The sequence below is a fragment of the Heloderma suspectum genome, chromosome 3, assembly GCF_057233095.1.
Source record: "Heloderma suspectum isolate Gila_16-S chromosome 3, 16-S_ref, whole genome shotgun sequence".
Taxonomy (NCBI): Eukaryota; Metazoa; Chordata; class Lepidosauria; order Squamata; family Helodermatidae; genus Heloderma; species Heloderma suspectum.
In genome coordinates, this window is record NC_139460.1 from 157,839,501 (window position 1) to 157,854,061 (window position 14,561).

General features: G+C 43.1%; 1 protein-coding gene across 4 annotated transcripts in view; it reads right to left on the bottom strand.

Moving 5' to 3' along the window:
- Nucleotides 1–14,561, bottom strand: part of PIBF1 (progesterone immunomodulatory binding factor 1) — a 148,050-nt gene that overhangs the window by 59,194 nt on the left and 74,295 nt on the right. For all 4 annotated transcript variants that reach the window (XM_084844848.1, XM_084844844.1, XM_084844846.1 and 1 more), the window contains exons 11-12: nt 7,199–7,364; nt 4,022–4,172 (exon numbers count right to left, since the gene is read on the bottom strand). In XM_084844848.1, coding sequence (XP_084700974.1) covers nt 4,022–4,172; nt 7,199–7,364 — 317 coding nt within the window. The remainder of the gene's footprint in view (nt 1–4,021; nt 4,173–7,198; nt 7,365–14,561) is intronic.

Below are 14,561 nucleotides of genomic sequence, written 5' to 3' on the forward strand. Positions count from 1 at the left end.
ACCTTTAATAACTGTATAGAAGAGGGAATTTCAGCAGGTGTAGCTTGTCATGCAAGCTGTCTTCTATACAACTATTAAAGGTGCAGGAGCCCTATTCTTTTTTGCATCTGGCCATCCTAAGAGTCTGAGAAGTTGACTGTAGCATCAGTGCTGGGGGAGAGAATGAATGATTAATTGCTTTCCCATTCATGGGGCAGGGGAGGGAGAATAGGGGGACTCTTGCAGATGGGGGATCTCACTTGCAAAAGCTGCTTCAAGGGAAAGTCTTAGATCACCCATTCCCCAGTCCACTGCAGAAATCAACTTTGCAGCCTACATTTCTTTAAAACCAACCAACCTTGAAACACACATGTTTAGTTTGAGCCTTCCAGTTGTTAAACAGTGCTTAAAAGCTAAATGTTAAAATGCTGCAGTAGATTTTACTGCCACACACACACATGAACACCCCTCTTCTGGTCACTTTCTGTTTGGATTTCCAACCAAAACTACCATCTGCCTGCTCCCAAACCTGAGTCAAAACAATCTAGTTGCTCCCTTCCAGCTCAAACCAGTGAAGAGAGAATATCAAAACAACTTGAAGAAATAATTTTTTTTCCAGTATGAAACGCTTGTTTTATGTATTTAGATTTCTACGTGCATATTTTGTATGTATATATTTGTATGTATATATTTTGACACACACACACACAAAATTACTGTGGACACCCATGATGGCTTAGTGGGGATCTGAACCTGGGTCTCACCAGTTCTAACCACTGCATCACAATCACTCTTTATATTAGTACACTAATACTAATTATATACTGTACAATAATAGAAACTTTTACATATATAGGATATATGGCAATTTGTTTTTTCCTCAGGATTATCATCCATATTTATACATACATACATACACATATATATACAAATAAAATAAAAATACGGATTGACTGAAAACCCATTTAGCAAATTTGTACTGATTGGAAAATGCTCAGATTTCACAGATCTTTGAAGCTCTTTCAGGCTTACATCAAAGAAATGGAGGGCTTCACCAAGCATGAAGCAATGCATCAGGCTACGGGACAGCAATCCATGGCCTTCTGCCCCTATTCTTGGGGTATCTAGAGACCTAGATGCCTTGTGCCTTGGCTACTGTTAACTGGGGCAAGGATACACACTCTGCGTAACAGAGTCTTGGCCTCTGGCTTCAATGGAAGGAGTGGAGTCTGAGAAACAGATGTCTGGAACATGTGGTGAGGAAATCCTATCTGTGCAGCTGGCCTTCAAAGTCAAGTTCAGGTGGAAAGAGAGATGTGGAAGCACAGGAGAGTAGGCCAGCCCAACCTGATTTCACACATGGAGCTTCTACACCCTGCTCTCCAGAAGGAGTGAGCAACATCACGCCCTTTGCAGTCGTGTGTAAATGATAAAAACAATTAGGTGGAAAGTTTACATGTCTCACAGAAATATCAGTGTGCCATTAGCATTGCTCCCCTTTAAAGAGCTATTCATTTGTGAAATACATAAATAATCACTCTCTCCCCATCTGCCTCCCATTCTATGATATAAAGGAGCACGCAAGCACTATTTAGCCCTGGAAGTCAGTGTTCTTTTTTCCTGGCAGCATATGCAACAGCATAATTATACACGGTAAGAATAATAATTATGAGCACAAAATGTACAGGACAAAATATTTTTGGCAACAGTCTCTCAATTTGAATGCTCTCTGTGTGTGTGTATGTGTGTACACGCACACACACAATATCATTCTACAAGCTCTAGGGAACACTATAAAAACAAATACAGTGTATTTCAATAAGCTTTTTGACAACAAAAGCTAACAGCATGGATACTAAACAAACTGAAGTAATATTTCTGAATATTCTCAGCATGGTAAATATCTATTAGTATTATAATAAGAGTTGTTCACCTGCACACAGACACACACTTTAATGAAATGTGCAGTATGATAATATCAACACAAATACCAAGTTTGGCAGAGACTGATTTCACAGAGTATGGACAATAAATAGAAAGCCTGAAATAATTAATGAGTCCTCCCTCTCAGAAAGACAGCTATTTTATACATGCATGCAAACAGCCACCCTGATAAACAGCAATTCATTGTCCATTTTATAAATGAGGACAGAGTCCAACCAAGTGATTTTGCCATAACCACTCAGTGAGGTCATAGCTAAGTAGGAATCCTAATCTAGATTTCTTAGGTCCAAGTGTGCAGATCCCTTCATGCTAAGCCGCTGGCTATCTAAAAGGTTGCTGTGATCAAAACAAGTTTTCATTGCTTGTTTGAAATCCAAGCTATGTCACTGTTAAGGAAGGGCTGTGGTTCAGTAGTAGAGCACACACCCAAAATGTGGGAGAGCTTCCATAGTATACAATGCTGAGCTGGATGCACCAATGGTCCGATTTGGCTTACGGCAGCTTCTTAGGATCCTATTCTCTTCCCTATGTCCAGACAAAATTTTACCATGCTGTCACTGTATAAAGCATGCGAGTCCAACTCTGAAGAGGGAAACTGCTATTAGCAATATGAATAACAGAGACTGGAAGGAGACTTCCCTGAAGAAAAGCGAAGGATACGTGTGTGTGCATGTGCTAGTGCATCAACTGCATTTGTTCCTCAAGATGACAGACCTAGTCACAGTGCTTTAGGGCGCAATCCTATGCATGTTTAGACAGACAGCCAGGGGAATGCTGGGAGTTGCAGGACCTTTTCTAGATAAACATGCATAGGCTTATGCAGTTAGTTGCCTCAAGACTAGACTACTGTAATGTGCTGTTTCTGAGGCTGCCTTTGAGCATCCAGGAACTTCAGCTAGTGCAAAAAGCTGCAGCATGTTTGTTGAGTGGGGCTTACTTTATGGATCCCATGAAAACTTTGTTGATTCAACTGGAGTGGCTACTAATACATTTCTAGTTCAATTCAAAGTGCTCGTTCTAACCTTTACAGCCCCAAATTGGCAATAATACCTAAGAGAGTGCTTTCCCCCATAAGAGCCTGCCTTTAAGTTCATCCAGAGAGGTCCTGTTGCATGTCCCATCTTCATCTGAGGTATATCTGTCCCTGATTGGGTCTGCTATGTTGTGTCTGGACTGCAACCACAGAGAGAGAGCTCTAAGCAAGGCATGGAGCAGGTGTGTGTGTGTGTGTATACAGGTGGGAAAGGGTGACGAGCTCACAACTTGTCTAACCTTACTTTGGTTATTGCTGCATATGTTTACATTTCTTATAACCTGCTCAGGCCCTCTGGAATAGAGCAGAAAATGCACCCACACGCTATCCAGAGATGCTCAACAGTAGCTTCTGAACTGAAGGATCCCATCTCCCCTTCCCCAAAACAAACTATCAAAGCTTCAGAGCTCCAACAGTGCTGATCACCAGCTGGCAGGCAGGAGAACAAGATGGCTGCCTGGACAGAAACTGGTGTACCCTCCTCCCTACAGTTATATCTTTCTGCACTATTTGTCTGGGGATGCATGCTCCATGGAGTAACATCATGCACATGCCCCAGTCTTGGATGTAGACACTTTGCCCTCTACAACAGCTGTTCATGTTGTCAGTAGGGGAAATCCTTTAGTAGAAACTTCTTTCTGTCATAGTTCACCCTTGCTTGTTCATGGCCAATTAAGGTATGTGCAACTCGGGGACTTTCATTGTTTTTCACTTCAACAGCCTCCATGCCAATTCTGCCAAGCAAATACGATGGAGGCAAAAAACAAACCAAAAAACATCTGCAGATAGATCTGACATGCATGTCCTGGGAATCACAGCCAGTAAAAAGTATTTAATACAGAGTAATTTAAGCAAATAATCAACATGCAATAGATATTCTGACTGCCAATTAAGGCATAATAAAATACATATGTTACGTTAATTTATATTATACTGTTACGCTTTGAATATATACTCAAAATTCCTGGAATTTAAAATGTTCCAAATTTCATTAACAGCTATCAGATTTTAAATATATTTCAGCACAGTGCCACAAGAAAAACAGGGCAATTTAGAAGGACTTACGTTCTGCAGTTTGCATTATTATCTCATCAAGTTCTTTTTCCAGTTTTTCATACGTGTCAAGCCTTGCCTGGTACTCAGAATTGTGTGCCTGAAGTTCTGAAATCTGTTTCTCACTCAGTGCTTGCAGATTATAAAATTCTTTAGTTAAAACCTATGAAGATGAATTTTTTTTAAAAAAAATTAATTAACATAGGGCTATAAATTATTTGTGAAGGAGACAAAACTACAAATAGTTTAAATATTTGTAAACTTAGTTCAATTGCTATTTAACTGATAATTTAGGCTAAGAATCCTAAGCTTTATTTAAAAGTCATTACTAAAGTATAGATTTGCATCTTGACTCTCAGATCCCAAATCAGGATAGTTTAGTTTTAAAAGGAACCCAAACTTTCTCCTTTGTTTGGTGCTCTACAGAATCCTTCTATTAATTATTTAAGGCCACATGGCAAAGTGTGAAAGAAAAAAGAAACTGGCTATCCTTGCTTTGGAGTACAGGCTCCAAATCCCTTGCCGTTGGAAACAGTCATACAGAGAGACAGATATGCAAACAGACAAGGAGCTTGGTCTAGAAGAACTACTGGGTTTATTAAAAGAGTTAACCACCTCAATGGATAAATTGATAGATATAAAACAATTCTGAAGTGATCATATGTCTACCTCCATATATATAATCACATACCACCATACTTATACCAGACGAGCATGCCCGGGTTTTAACATATTTGGGGAGGTCCTTCTCTCGGTTCCACCACTATCAGGGATGTTTGGTGAGGACGTGCGAGAGGGCCTTTCTTGGTGGTTGCTCCTGAGTTTTGGAACTCCCTGCAGAGGGAGGCTACGTTGGCCTCTTCTGTGTTACCCTTCTGTTGGCAGGCAAAGACGTTTTTATTCAGGCAGCCTCTGTCATTCAAGCTGGTTTATTGGGTTGGGTGCTATTTTTATTATTTTATTGCTGTGTTCTTTAGGATTATACCTGTGATCCATGGACCAGTATCCTATGTGACTGTCAATCAGATAGTGAAGAAGTTCATAACAGCACAAAATAATGGTATATTGCTCATTAACAGCAGCTTGTAAAATTATATGACATCAGGTAATCACCATTATGTTTTGTTTTTTTCTGGCTAGAGGCCTTTGTTTTATTTACTAAAACACTCAAAATATTTTAACAATAATTAAATAATGGGCTCAAAAATAAAATATAATAATAATGAGTGGGCTCATCTGTTCATTCATACTTCTCTCATTAAAAATAAGCTCCATTATGAACCTATTCCAGTCTTTCCCAACCTGGCGCACTCCAGATCTGTTGGACTACAGCTCCCATAATCCCCAGTAGGCATGACCATGGAATGGGAGTTGTAGTCCATCACATCTATAGGGTACCTGATTGGGGAAGGTTGGTCTATGCCCTGCAAATATATGTTTTTAGTGTTTCGTTCCTATAGTATATTCCCTCTTTTACTAAAATTCTTTCTCCTAACAGTATGCCTTTATGACAGTATTTTGTACTTTGTCTGGCAGCAACCTTTCCACGGTTCCAGGCAGAATTACTTGGGTCTACAGAAGCGCGAGTGGAGTTCTGCTCAGGCAACTACCTCCGACTTCCTTGAGCCCTTCAAGAAGCTGCTACCGAGGAGCAGAACATGCTCTGGAATGTGGCACAAGGGGCTCCAGCTAGAGGGGGGAATAATCAGAAATGGGGGAGAGAAGTTTCTCCCGCTCATGCAAGAAGCTCTTTCAATCCCAGCTATTATGTTGGGATGATCTATTCATAGACAGATAGATCCCTCCCCTTCTTAAGGTTTATTTGAAAAAATGTCCCTAAGAAAAGGTAATGCACAAAAACTAAAAAACAAAAGACGACAACATCCTTGAAGTGAGAGTGAATGCATATGCATCTGTTGCAGAACACAGCCTATGTTATCAAAGCAATATTTATATCCATTTCTATGTCACCTCTTTCAAAGGCTGAAAGTGATGTAAGAACAGCTGAATAAATTAATAATATAATAAAATGGGTAAACCCAATTAAATGTGTATATAAAATACATATAACCTAACATTTCACCACAGTTACTTAATATCAGGTCTTAAAAGCCAGCCCAAACAAGAAAGTCTTAGAAAGCTTCTGGAAGTATAACTGCCTTAGGCTGCAGTCCTACACTCAGTTTCCAGAGACTAAGCCCACTGAACTCAATGAGGCTTACTTTTGAGTAGACATTTATAAGGACTGCACAGTTAGTCTGGATCCAACCCCTTATGTGTAATCTAAGCATACACCAAAATAGTTTAGCGAGTTTAACTGCAAGTTATACACTAAGTATTACTGTGCTCAATCTAGTGCTGCATTTTTCCTCTTTAGGATGTCATTTTTTTAAAAATTATATATACTAACAGTTAAACTCAGTTCTCTGGATGCCATTCCTTAGGTAGCCAAAACGGCACCACCCACAAGCAAGAAGGAGGTATCAATATGCTTAGGGAAACCCCCAGGCTTGCAGAAGTATAAAATATATTTAGGGGAAAACCCCCCAAGAAGGCAACCCCAACCCAAACAGCCCAGTGAGGACTGAGCACGCTCAGTGGGCACAGAATGTTGTCTGTCTGCTAGAAAGGAAAAAACAGAAAAAAGAAGAGGTAGGATAGAAGAATACATGACTGATCAGCTGAAACACTGAGCAGGAACATTCCACCATTGCAGTTTTTGTTGCAGGTCCCACTTGTCATCTCTAAATTCTCTTTTCTATCAATATTCTACAATGAGGAAAACAGAGGTTCCCAGAATAAGTACAGATGGCAAGACCTGTTCTTAGAACTTAGGGAACCTCTTTTTTCTCAGCCAAAAGAACATAGCAACTGTATTCTCCAAAGTGACCTTTTAACAACCACTGACAAAATAATTCGTCTTCATTTGTCTTACAATTGATTCAACAATAATATTGCAAGATGATGATCAACAGCTGCTTTGAGCTTATGCATGCAAGCAAAATCTGACTGTTCCTCTTTGGGTTGTTTCATGTATCACCAGCAGTTGTTCTTACGATGATATAGCCAATCAACACCCAGATGGAAGGAGGGCAACATTCAGGTGGTGAGGAGCCCACATCACTGGCCCTGTCCACATAATTTCATTAGCAAATGAGGCTCGCAACAGGCGACTGAAACTTTTCTTACTTCCAGTTTTCGCTGATATTTTTCACACTCTAGCTGACACTGTGAAAGGTTCCTGGCAGTTTCTTCTTGCATGAGCTGTACACGTTCACTTTCAAAAGACTTCAGTTTACTTTGATGGAGAAGTTCAGCCACTTTGCTTTCTGTGCTGAGCTGCAGCTGCCTGTACCTAAAAACACCCAAAGGCAGTGTAAAACAGTAAGAAACTGAACAGAGCCACCAAAAAACAACCAAGGTATCTTTTCAATACTATTATGTGGTTTTCATGAAAGAAAACATGGTTGAATTTCACAGACAATGGAAAGTTTATGTCTGCTATTATTGTTTCCAAATACAGATAACAAAGTGTTAAGGTATTTTATTTTCCTAAATTTAGGGTTCTCAGTCCATGGAAAATATAAACTGCAATCCTATGCACATGTACTTGGGGATCCATAGTATTGGTGTGTTAGCCTTTGGTTGCATCCACAGATTATATTGTTCATGTGTTCCCCTCCTCCCCCACAAGTCTCTGGAAACATCAGCTCTTACTTAAACATTTTCCAGCAAGGTTTACAACTGGACTCTTTAAATGCTATCACAATAAATGAAATTAAAGAACAACAATCCTGCTAGTCACTTATCTTTTCTTACCACCTCACAATCCACTGTAAATGAGATTTAAAAAGGAAAGAACTCCATCTTTCTGCAGTCTTTAAGCCCATCTTTTGACAACCATCCAAATCAGAAGGGTTTTCAGAGCTTCCTCAAAGGTGCTCAAAACAACAACAGCCTGGGCTTTCACAAGAACCACTATGCATATGATGAATTTCACACACAGCAGTTGCTCCTGTGAATTCTGTGAGCAGACAATCTCATATGTGACCATTGCAAATAAACATGTTTCAGAGATGGTGTGTCTGCAGTACACGCAATACATGTGTTGTCATCATACATGACAATGCACACACTTTGTTATATGATATGCAGAAACAACTTCTGCAAAGATATTTTGTCCTGTCATGTGGGAAGTGGCTCTGAGTTCCCAGAGAAAGGGAATTCTACAGCTACGGGACAGGCAAGATGCCACTCGGTTCATCATTTATGAACATTGACTTTGTGCATAAATGGTAACCTCAGGAATGTGTTTTCAAATATTTAAACTATGCTTTATTCATTTATATTTGTGGCAACACTCTGCAAAAGTAAGGATTATTTGAAAAGATGCTCTAGATAATAACAAAGTGAAGAAAAGCTGTTTTGGACATTAAGAATATGATATGCCACAGGCAGAAGGAAAACACAGCGTTGAGAATCTTCTGCTGCTGAACGTGTCATCTCACTCTCAGAAGTGCTGAATCAATCATGACACCGAGCTTTCCATCTAGAAATTAAATATACAGAGTATTTTGCATTTTGGTTTAGTGCAATCCCTCTTTCAGTGTGAGGCAAAGCTTACAGCTGTTTAAATCTGCTTCCTTTAAAGAAGATTTTTTCCTGTTTTACAGCAATATTTTCTGCACCATAATCTGCTAGGCTGAAAATATCCCCATCCTGCACCAAGAAATCACTAGGTCAGAAACTGCGAATTAAGCAAGACAACCAACATTTAGAGTGGAAACAACAACAAAACTAGAAATTAGCTTATCTTTATCCAAATACCATCATTATCCAGAAGAGGAATGCAATTTTAGAATACTGTTAACAGGCTGAGACCATTAGCCTGTAGAGAAATGTGCATGAGAGTTCCACTGAAAGCAGTGGAAATTATACAAGCCTAGATATGTATAGGACTGCAGCCATAAAGTAAAATAAAGTTATTAATAGTTAAAATATATAACATCTATTAAAATATTTAAAATGAAAATAAGCTTTTTTTATTCCCACTTACTGCTAATTTTTAACAAGAGTGGAAAACATCTTTGTGTGGAGCCCACACTAACAAATGGGGGCAAGAATTATATTATATCTTAATTAATTAATTAATTAATTTTTATTAATCGCCCATCTGGCCGGTCACCCAGCCACTCTGGGCGATGTACAGCAATAAAAACAGTTTATACAATAAAATTCAACATTAAAAACATCACATTTCTAAAATTACCCTAGCCCACCCCAAATGCCTGCCTGAACAACCATGTTTTCAGTGCATGGTGAAAGCTCATTAAAGAGGGGGCATGGCAGAGTTCTCTAGGGAGGGAGTTCCACAGAGTGGGGGCCACCACAGAGAAGGCCCTCTCCCTCGTCCTCACCAGCCTAGCTGTCCTGGCTGATGGGACAGAGAGAAGGCCATCCGAGGCTGATCTTGTTGAGCGGCCTATCTGGTGTTGCTGGAGGCGCTCCTTGAGATAGGCTGGGCCAGAACTGTATAGGGTTTTAAAGGTCAAAACCAACACCTTGAATTTGGCCCGGAAAACAACTGGTAACCAGTGCAACTCCTTCAGCACTGGAGTGATGTGATCTCGCCGGCGGCTGCCTTTAATCAAGTGAGCCGCTGCGTTCTGTACCAGCTGCAGCTTCCGAACGGTCTTCAAGGGTAACCCCATGTAGAGGGCATTACAGTAGTCTAAACGAGAGGAGACCAGGGCATGTACTACCGATGGGAGCAGATGGTTGGGAAGGAAGGGGCGCAGCCGCCGTATCAGATGGAGTTGGTACAGTGCTGTCCGGCTCACAGCTGACACCTGAGCCTCCATGGACAGCTGGGAGTCTAAGATGACCCACAAGCGGCAGACCTCGTCTTTCAAGGGTAGCCATACCCCATTCAACACCAGGTCAACATCCCCCAACCTCCTCTTGTCTCCCACCAAAAGTACCTCGGTCTTGTCAGGGTTCAGCTTCAGCTTGTTCCTCTCCATCCAGTCACTCACCATCTCCAGACATTTGGCAGGGATTCTACGGCCAACCTTGGTGAAGATTTGAACGAGAGGTAGAGCTGCGTGTCATCCGCATACTGATGACACCGCACCCCAAACCTCCTGATGATAGTCCCCAGCGGCTTCACATAGATGTTAAATAGCATCGGGGAGAGGATGGTACCCTGTGGCACCCCACAAGTGAGTGTCCAAGGGTCTGAAACCTGCTCTCCCAGTGCTACCCTCTGGTACCAGCTAGAGACGAAGGACCGGAACCACTGTAATACGGTGTCTCCAATGCCCAACCCCTCCAGGCGGTCCAGGAGGATACTGTGGTCAACAGTATCAAAAGCCACTGAGAGGTCGAGGAGAACAAGGAAGGAGCATTCGCCCCTATCCAGAGCCCTCCTCATATCATCCATCAAGGCGACCAAGGCCATTTCTGTCCCATGCCCAGGCCTGAAGCCCGACTGAAATGGATCTAGATAACCGGCTTCTTCTAAGTGTGTCTTCAACTGCATCGCCACAACCTGCTCAATCACCTTGCCCAAAAAAGGCAGATTCGAGACTGGGCGAAAGTTGTTCAGAACTTGGGGATTCAAGGAGGGCTTTTTTAAAAACGGTCTTATCACTGCCTCCTTGAGGGCTGATGGCATCACTCCCTCCTCAAGGGAGGTGTTCACCACCGCCTTGATCCCCTCACCCAGCCTCTCTCTGCAGCTCATAATGAGCCAAGATGGGCAAGGATCAAGTAAGCAGGTGGTCAGCCTTACAGATGAAAGCACTTTGTCCACTTCATCAGAAGGAAGAAGCTGGAACCGATCCCACAAAACTGGTGTGCCACAGACCGGTCCTGCTCACTAACTGTATCCACAGCGCACAGAATAACACTCCTAATCCAATCAATTTTATCTGCAAAGTGCCTTGCCAAGGCCTCACAGGAGGCCTTAGAATCCTCCAGTGGTTCCGGAACAACTGGACTGACCAGGCTCTGGACCACTTGGAACAGCCTCCTGGGACAGCACTCTGCAGACGCGATAGAGGCAGCATAATATCCTTTTTTGCTGCCTTCACCGCCATGTGATAGGCTGAAGATACAGCTCTAGGCCGTGTCTGCCTTTGGAGCAAGACTTCCACCACCGGCGCTCTAGCCGTCTCACCTCCTGTTTCAGAGCTCGTAACTGCGGATTGAACCATGGTGCAGTCCGAGCCCTGTTCAGGGGGAGAGGGCATTTTGGAGCCACCCGATCTAATGCCCCAGTGATTGCAGCATTCCAAGCACTCACCAGGGTCTCGACCAAGTGGCCGTTGGCGTGCTCCAAAGAATCCCCAAGCGCGTTCAGGAATCCATTCGGATCCATAAGATGCCTGGGGTGGACCATTTTAATGGGTCCTCCACCCCTGCGGAGGGGTTGTGGAACCAAGAAGTCCAATGTCACCAGATAGTGATCTGACCATGACAAGGGGTGGTGGATATACCCCCGACTTCCAGATCACTCCCCGCTTCTCCAGAAACAAACACAAGGTCTAGTGCATGACTGGCTACATGGTGGGTCCAGTTGGAATATGGTGCAGCTCCCAGGAAGCCATGGTCTCCATGAAGTCCCGAGGTGCCCCTGTGAGGATGGCCCCCAAATGTATGTTGAAGTCCCCCAAAACCAACAAGTTAGGGGACTGCACACGCACATCAGAGACCACCTCAAGCACCTCAGCCAGGGAGTCAGTCGTGCAGCGGGGTGGATGGTACACGAGCAGAATCCCCAGACTGCCCTTTGGGCCCAACCTCCAGTACATGCACTCAGAAACCTTGGTCTCCCGGAGAGGGGGTCTGGTGAAGCCCAAGGACTCTTGATAGATAACAGCCACTCCCCCTCCCCGATCCCCAGCCCTCAGCTGCTGTGCATACGAAAATCCGGCTGGACACATGGCCGCAAGAGTTGGAGCAGCGGCCTCGGCCAGCCAGGTCTCCGTAATACATGCCAGGTCTGCAGCCTCATCCAGGATTATGTCATGGATGAGGGAGGTTTTCTGGGTAACAGACCTGGTATTGCAGAGCAGCAAATGAAGGCCAGAAGATGGGGTCACGCCTCCCCCAGCCATCCTTTGGCTCTGGACAGGCCTGGAGCAGGGGACAGATACTGCACATCTTTCCCTTGTTTCCATGGCATATATTTTTTTAATAACAAAAGAAGTGTCTACTACATTGACATTTTCCTAAGGCATTCCCAGTAAGACATAACTACAGTCCAGTTTACCTCTAGCCTTTCTTTTGTCCACACCTGGTATAGAGCTGGATATAACAAAAAGTACAGGGAAGGTGACTTCCCCGCTCCCCCACAGAGATACCACTGTCTAATTTTCAGAGAACCTCCCCTTCTTCCTCAACTCCCTGAACTACAGCCCACCCCATTAAGGAGGGTCACCTAACCCTTAGAAGATAAGAAAACTTGGAAAAAAGGAGAGTAAAGGGAGATATGATAGAGGTATACAAAATTATGCATGGTGTGGAGAATGTGGATAGGGAGACATTTCCCCCCCCCCTCTCAAAATACTAGAACCCAGGGTCATCCCATGAAGCTGATTGGTGGGAGATTCAGGACAGATAAAAGGAAGTATTTCTCCACAATGTGCATAGTTAAACTATGGAATTTGCTACCACACGATGTAGTGATGGCCACCAATTTGGATGGCTTTAAAAGGGGGTTAGACAAATTCCTGGAGGAAGGCTATCAATGGCTACTAGTCTTGATGGCTATGTCCAGTACCAGAGGCAGTGAGCCTATGTACACCAGTTGCTGGGATCATGGGTGGGAGGGTGCTGTTGTGCTTGTCCTGCTTGGGTTTCTAGTCGATAACTGGTTGGCCACCGTGTGAACAGAAGGCTGGACTAGATAGACACTTGGTCTGATCGAGTATGGCTTTTCTTATGTTCTCTTGAGGGCCCTGGGAGGAGGAGAGGGTGGGATCTTGGACCTTGCTCAATGGCATGTAATGATGAGCTTAGCCAAGATTAAAAGATTTGAAGCAAGCTTATCAACAGCTTATGGGAGTACCAGTATTAGTGTGTTGCAGCAAAAAACAACAAAGAAACAGTTCATTAACAACATTTGGGATAAATAATTTCAGTAAGCCTCTGAGAATAATTCTGCACAAAAAGCTATAAGGTTTATCTGATCATTGTCAGGGTGGACACTGAGCCCATAGAATCCCAGAGTAGTTCTGATTCTGAGGAAGAGCAGTCGCTCCTGGGAGGGGAGCACGCTCCTCTTTCCCAGGGCCAACAGCTGATGGAGATTCCTCCCACCAACATTCCTAGCTTAGATAGCATTCCAGGGAGTAACAGAGCGCAGATAGCAGACTTGGTGGACGCGCGACGCAGACGCAGAGAGCGGCGCCAGATGGAGGGTGCGGAAAGAAGGCGTAGTGCCCGGTTGGCGTGCAAACAATGGCTGCATCCAGAGGATCCAAGGGAAAAGGGGAGGGACTCTCCCTAGTCCTTAAGTTCAGGTGTCTGCCAGTAATTCCCTTTCAAACGGGGACCAACTGTTCCAACTTAGCGCATAGGTACTGTGCTGCTCAGATCTAGTTGCAAACGGTATAGTTGTTAAGTTGTAAAAGAAGAATAAAGGTTTGAAAGGAATCCCTTTGTCTGTGTCTGGACTTGGCTACTGGATTAGACTGAGAGAGGCCTCCAAGGAGCCCTTGACAATCATTCCAATGACCTCCTCCCAAACATTTTCAAAACTGGGGGAGCTCCACCACATAATTACTGCCATCTCTCCAACATGGCAATCATAATTTGTAATCTGTGTTAAACACACCAATTTCAGATTGGTTTGTCTAAATTTTATGCACAGAAAAAGTCAACCCCCTTCCCAGATTTCTGCCTATGGGCTTCTTCACACGGAGCTGTTATCTTGCTATTGAGATTACTCATGGAAGTTTGCGGGCCCTTTAGATGACATAGTTAACCTCCAGGCTGACTCCTGCACTAAATGACCATTATTCCATTGTTAAAAATATCAGAGATAATGAGCTATTAAATTACCGTGCTTGACTTCCCCTTGAGTTCTCTCCGTGAAAAAGAAAAAGCTGCAATAACAGGAGCTAGAGCAATGAAACATATGGAAGACTCAGATAAGGAGGAAAGGGAGGGGGAAGGCGGGGCAGGAAGCACATGTAAAGGGAGTCCATAATGATCTTGCATTTAAAATGGAAGTAGAAAGCTCTGTTTTAAATGTGGGATTTTAGGCTGGTGTAGAGATGCTCTAAATGTAATTATCTGACATTTAATCCTAAATCTGTTCCCTCAATTACTTAATCTCACCACAATTTATTTTATAGTTTATAATTCTAAAGGAGTAATATATATTGCTGATAACCAAAACAAAAAACAGTGGGTGATGTCCAAGGTTGCACAAGTGGACTTCTGCTCATGCAATTGAACCTTCCCTTCTCCTTATGCCTCCTCCAGCCCTTACCCTCCAGAACAGATTTGAGGAAGAGCTGACGGAAGCAATTCTGTTAGTGGG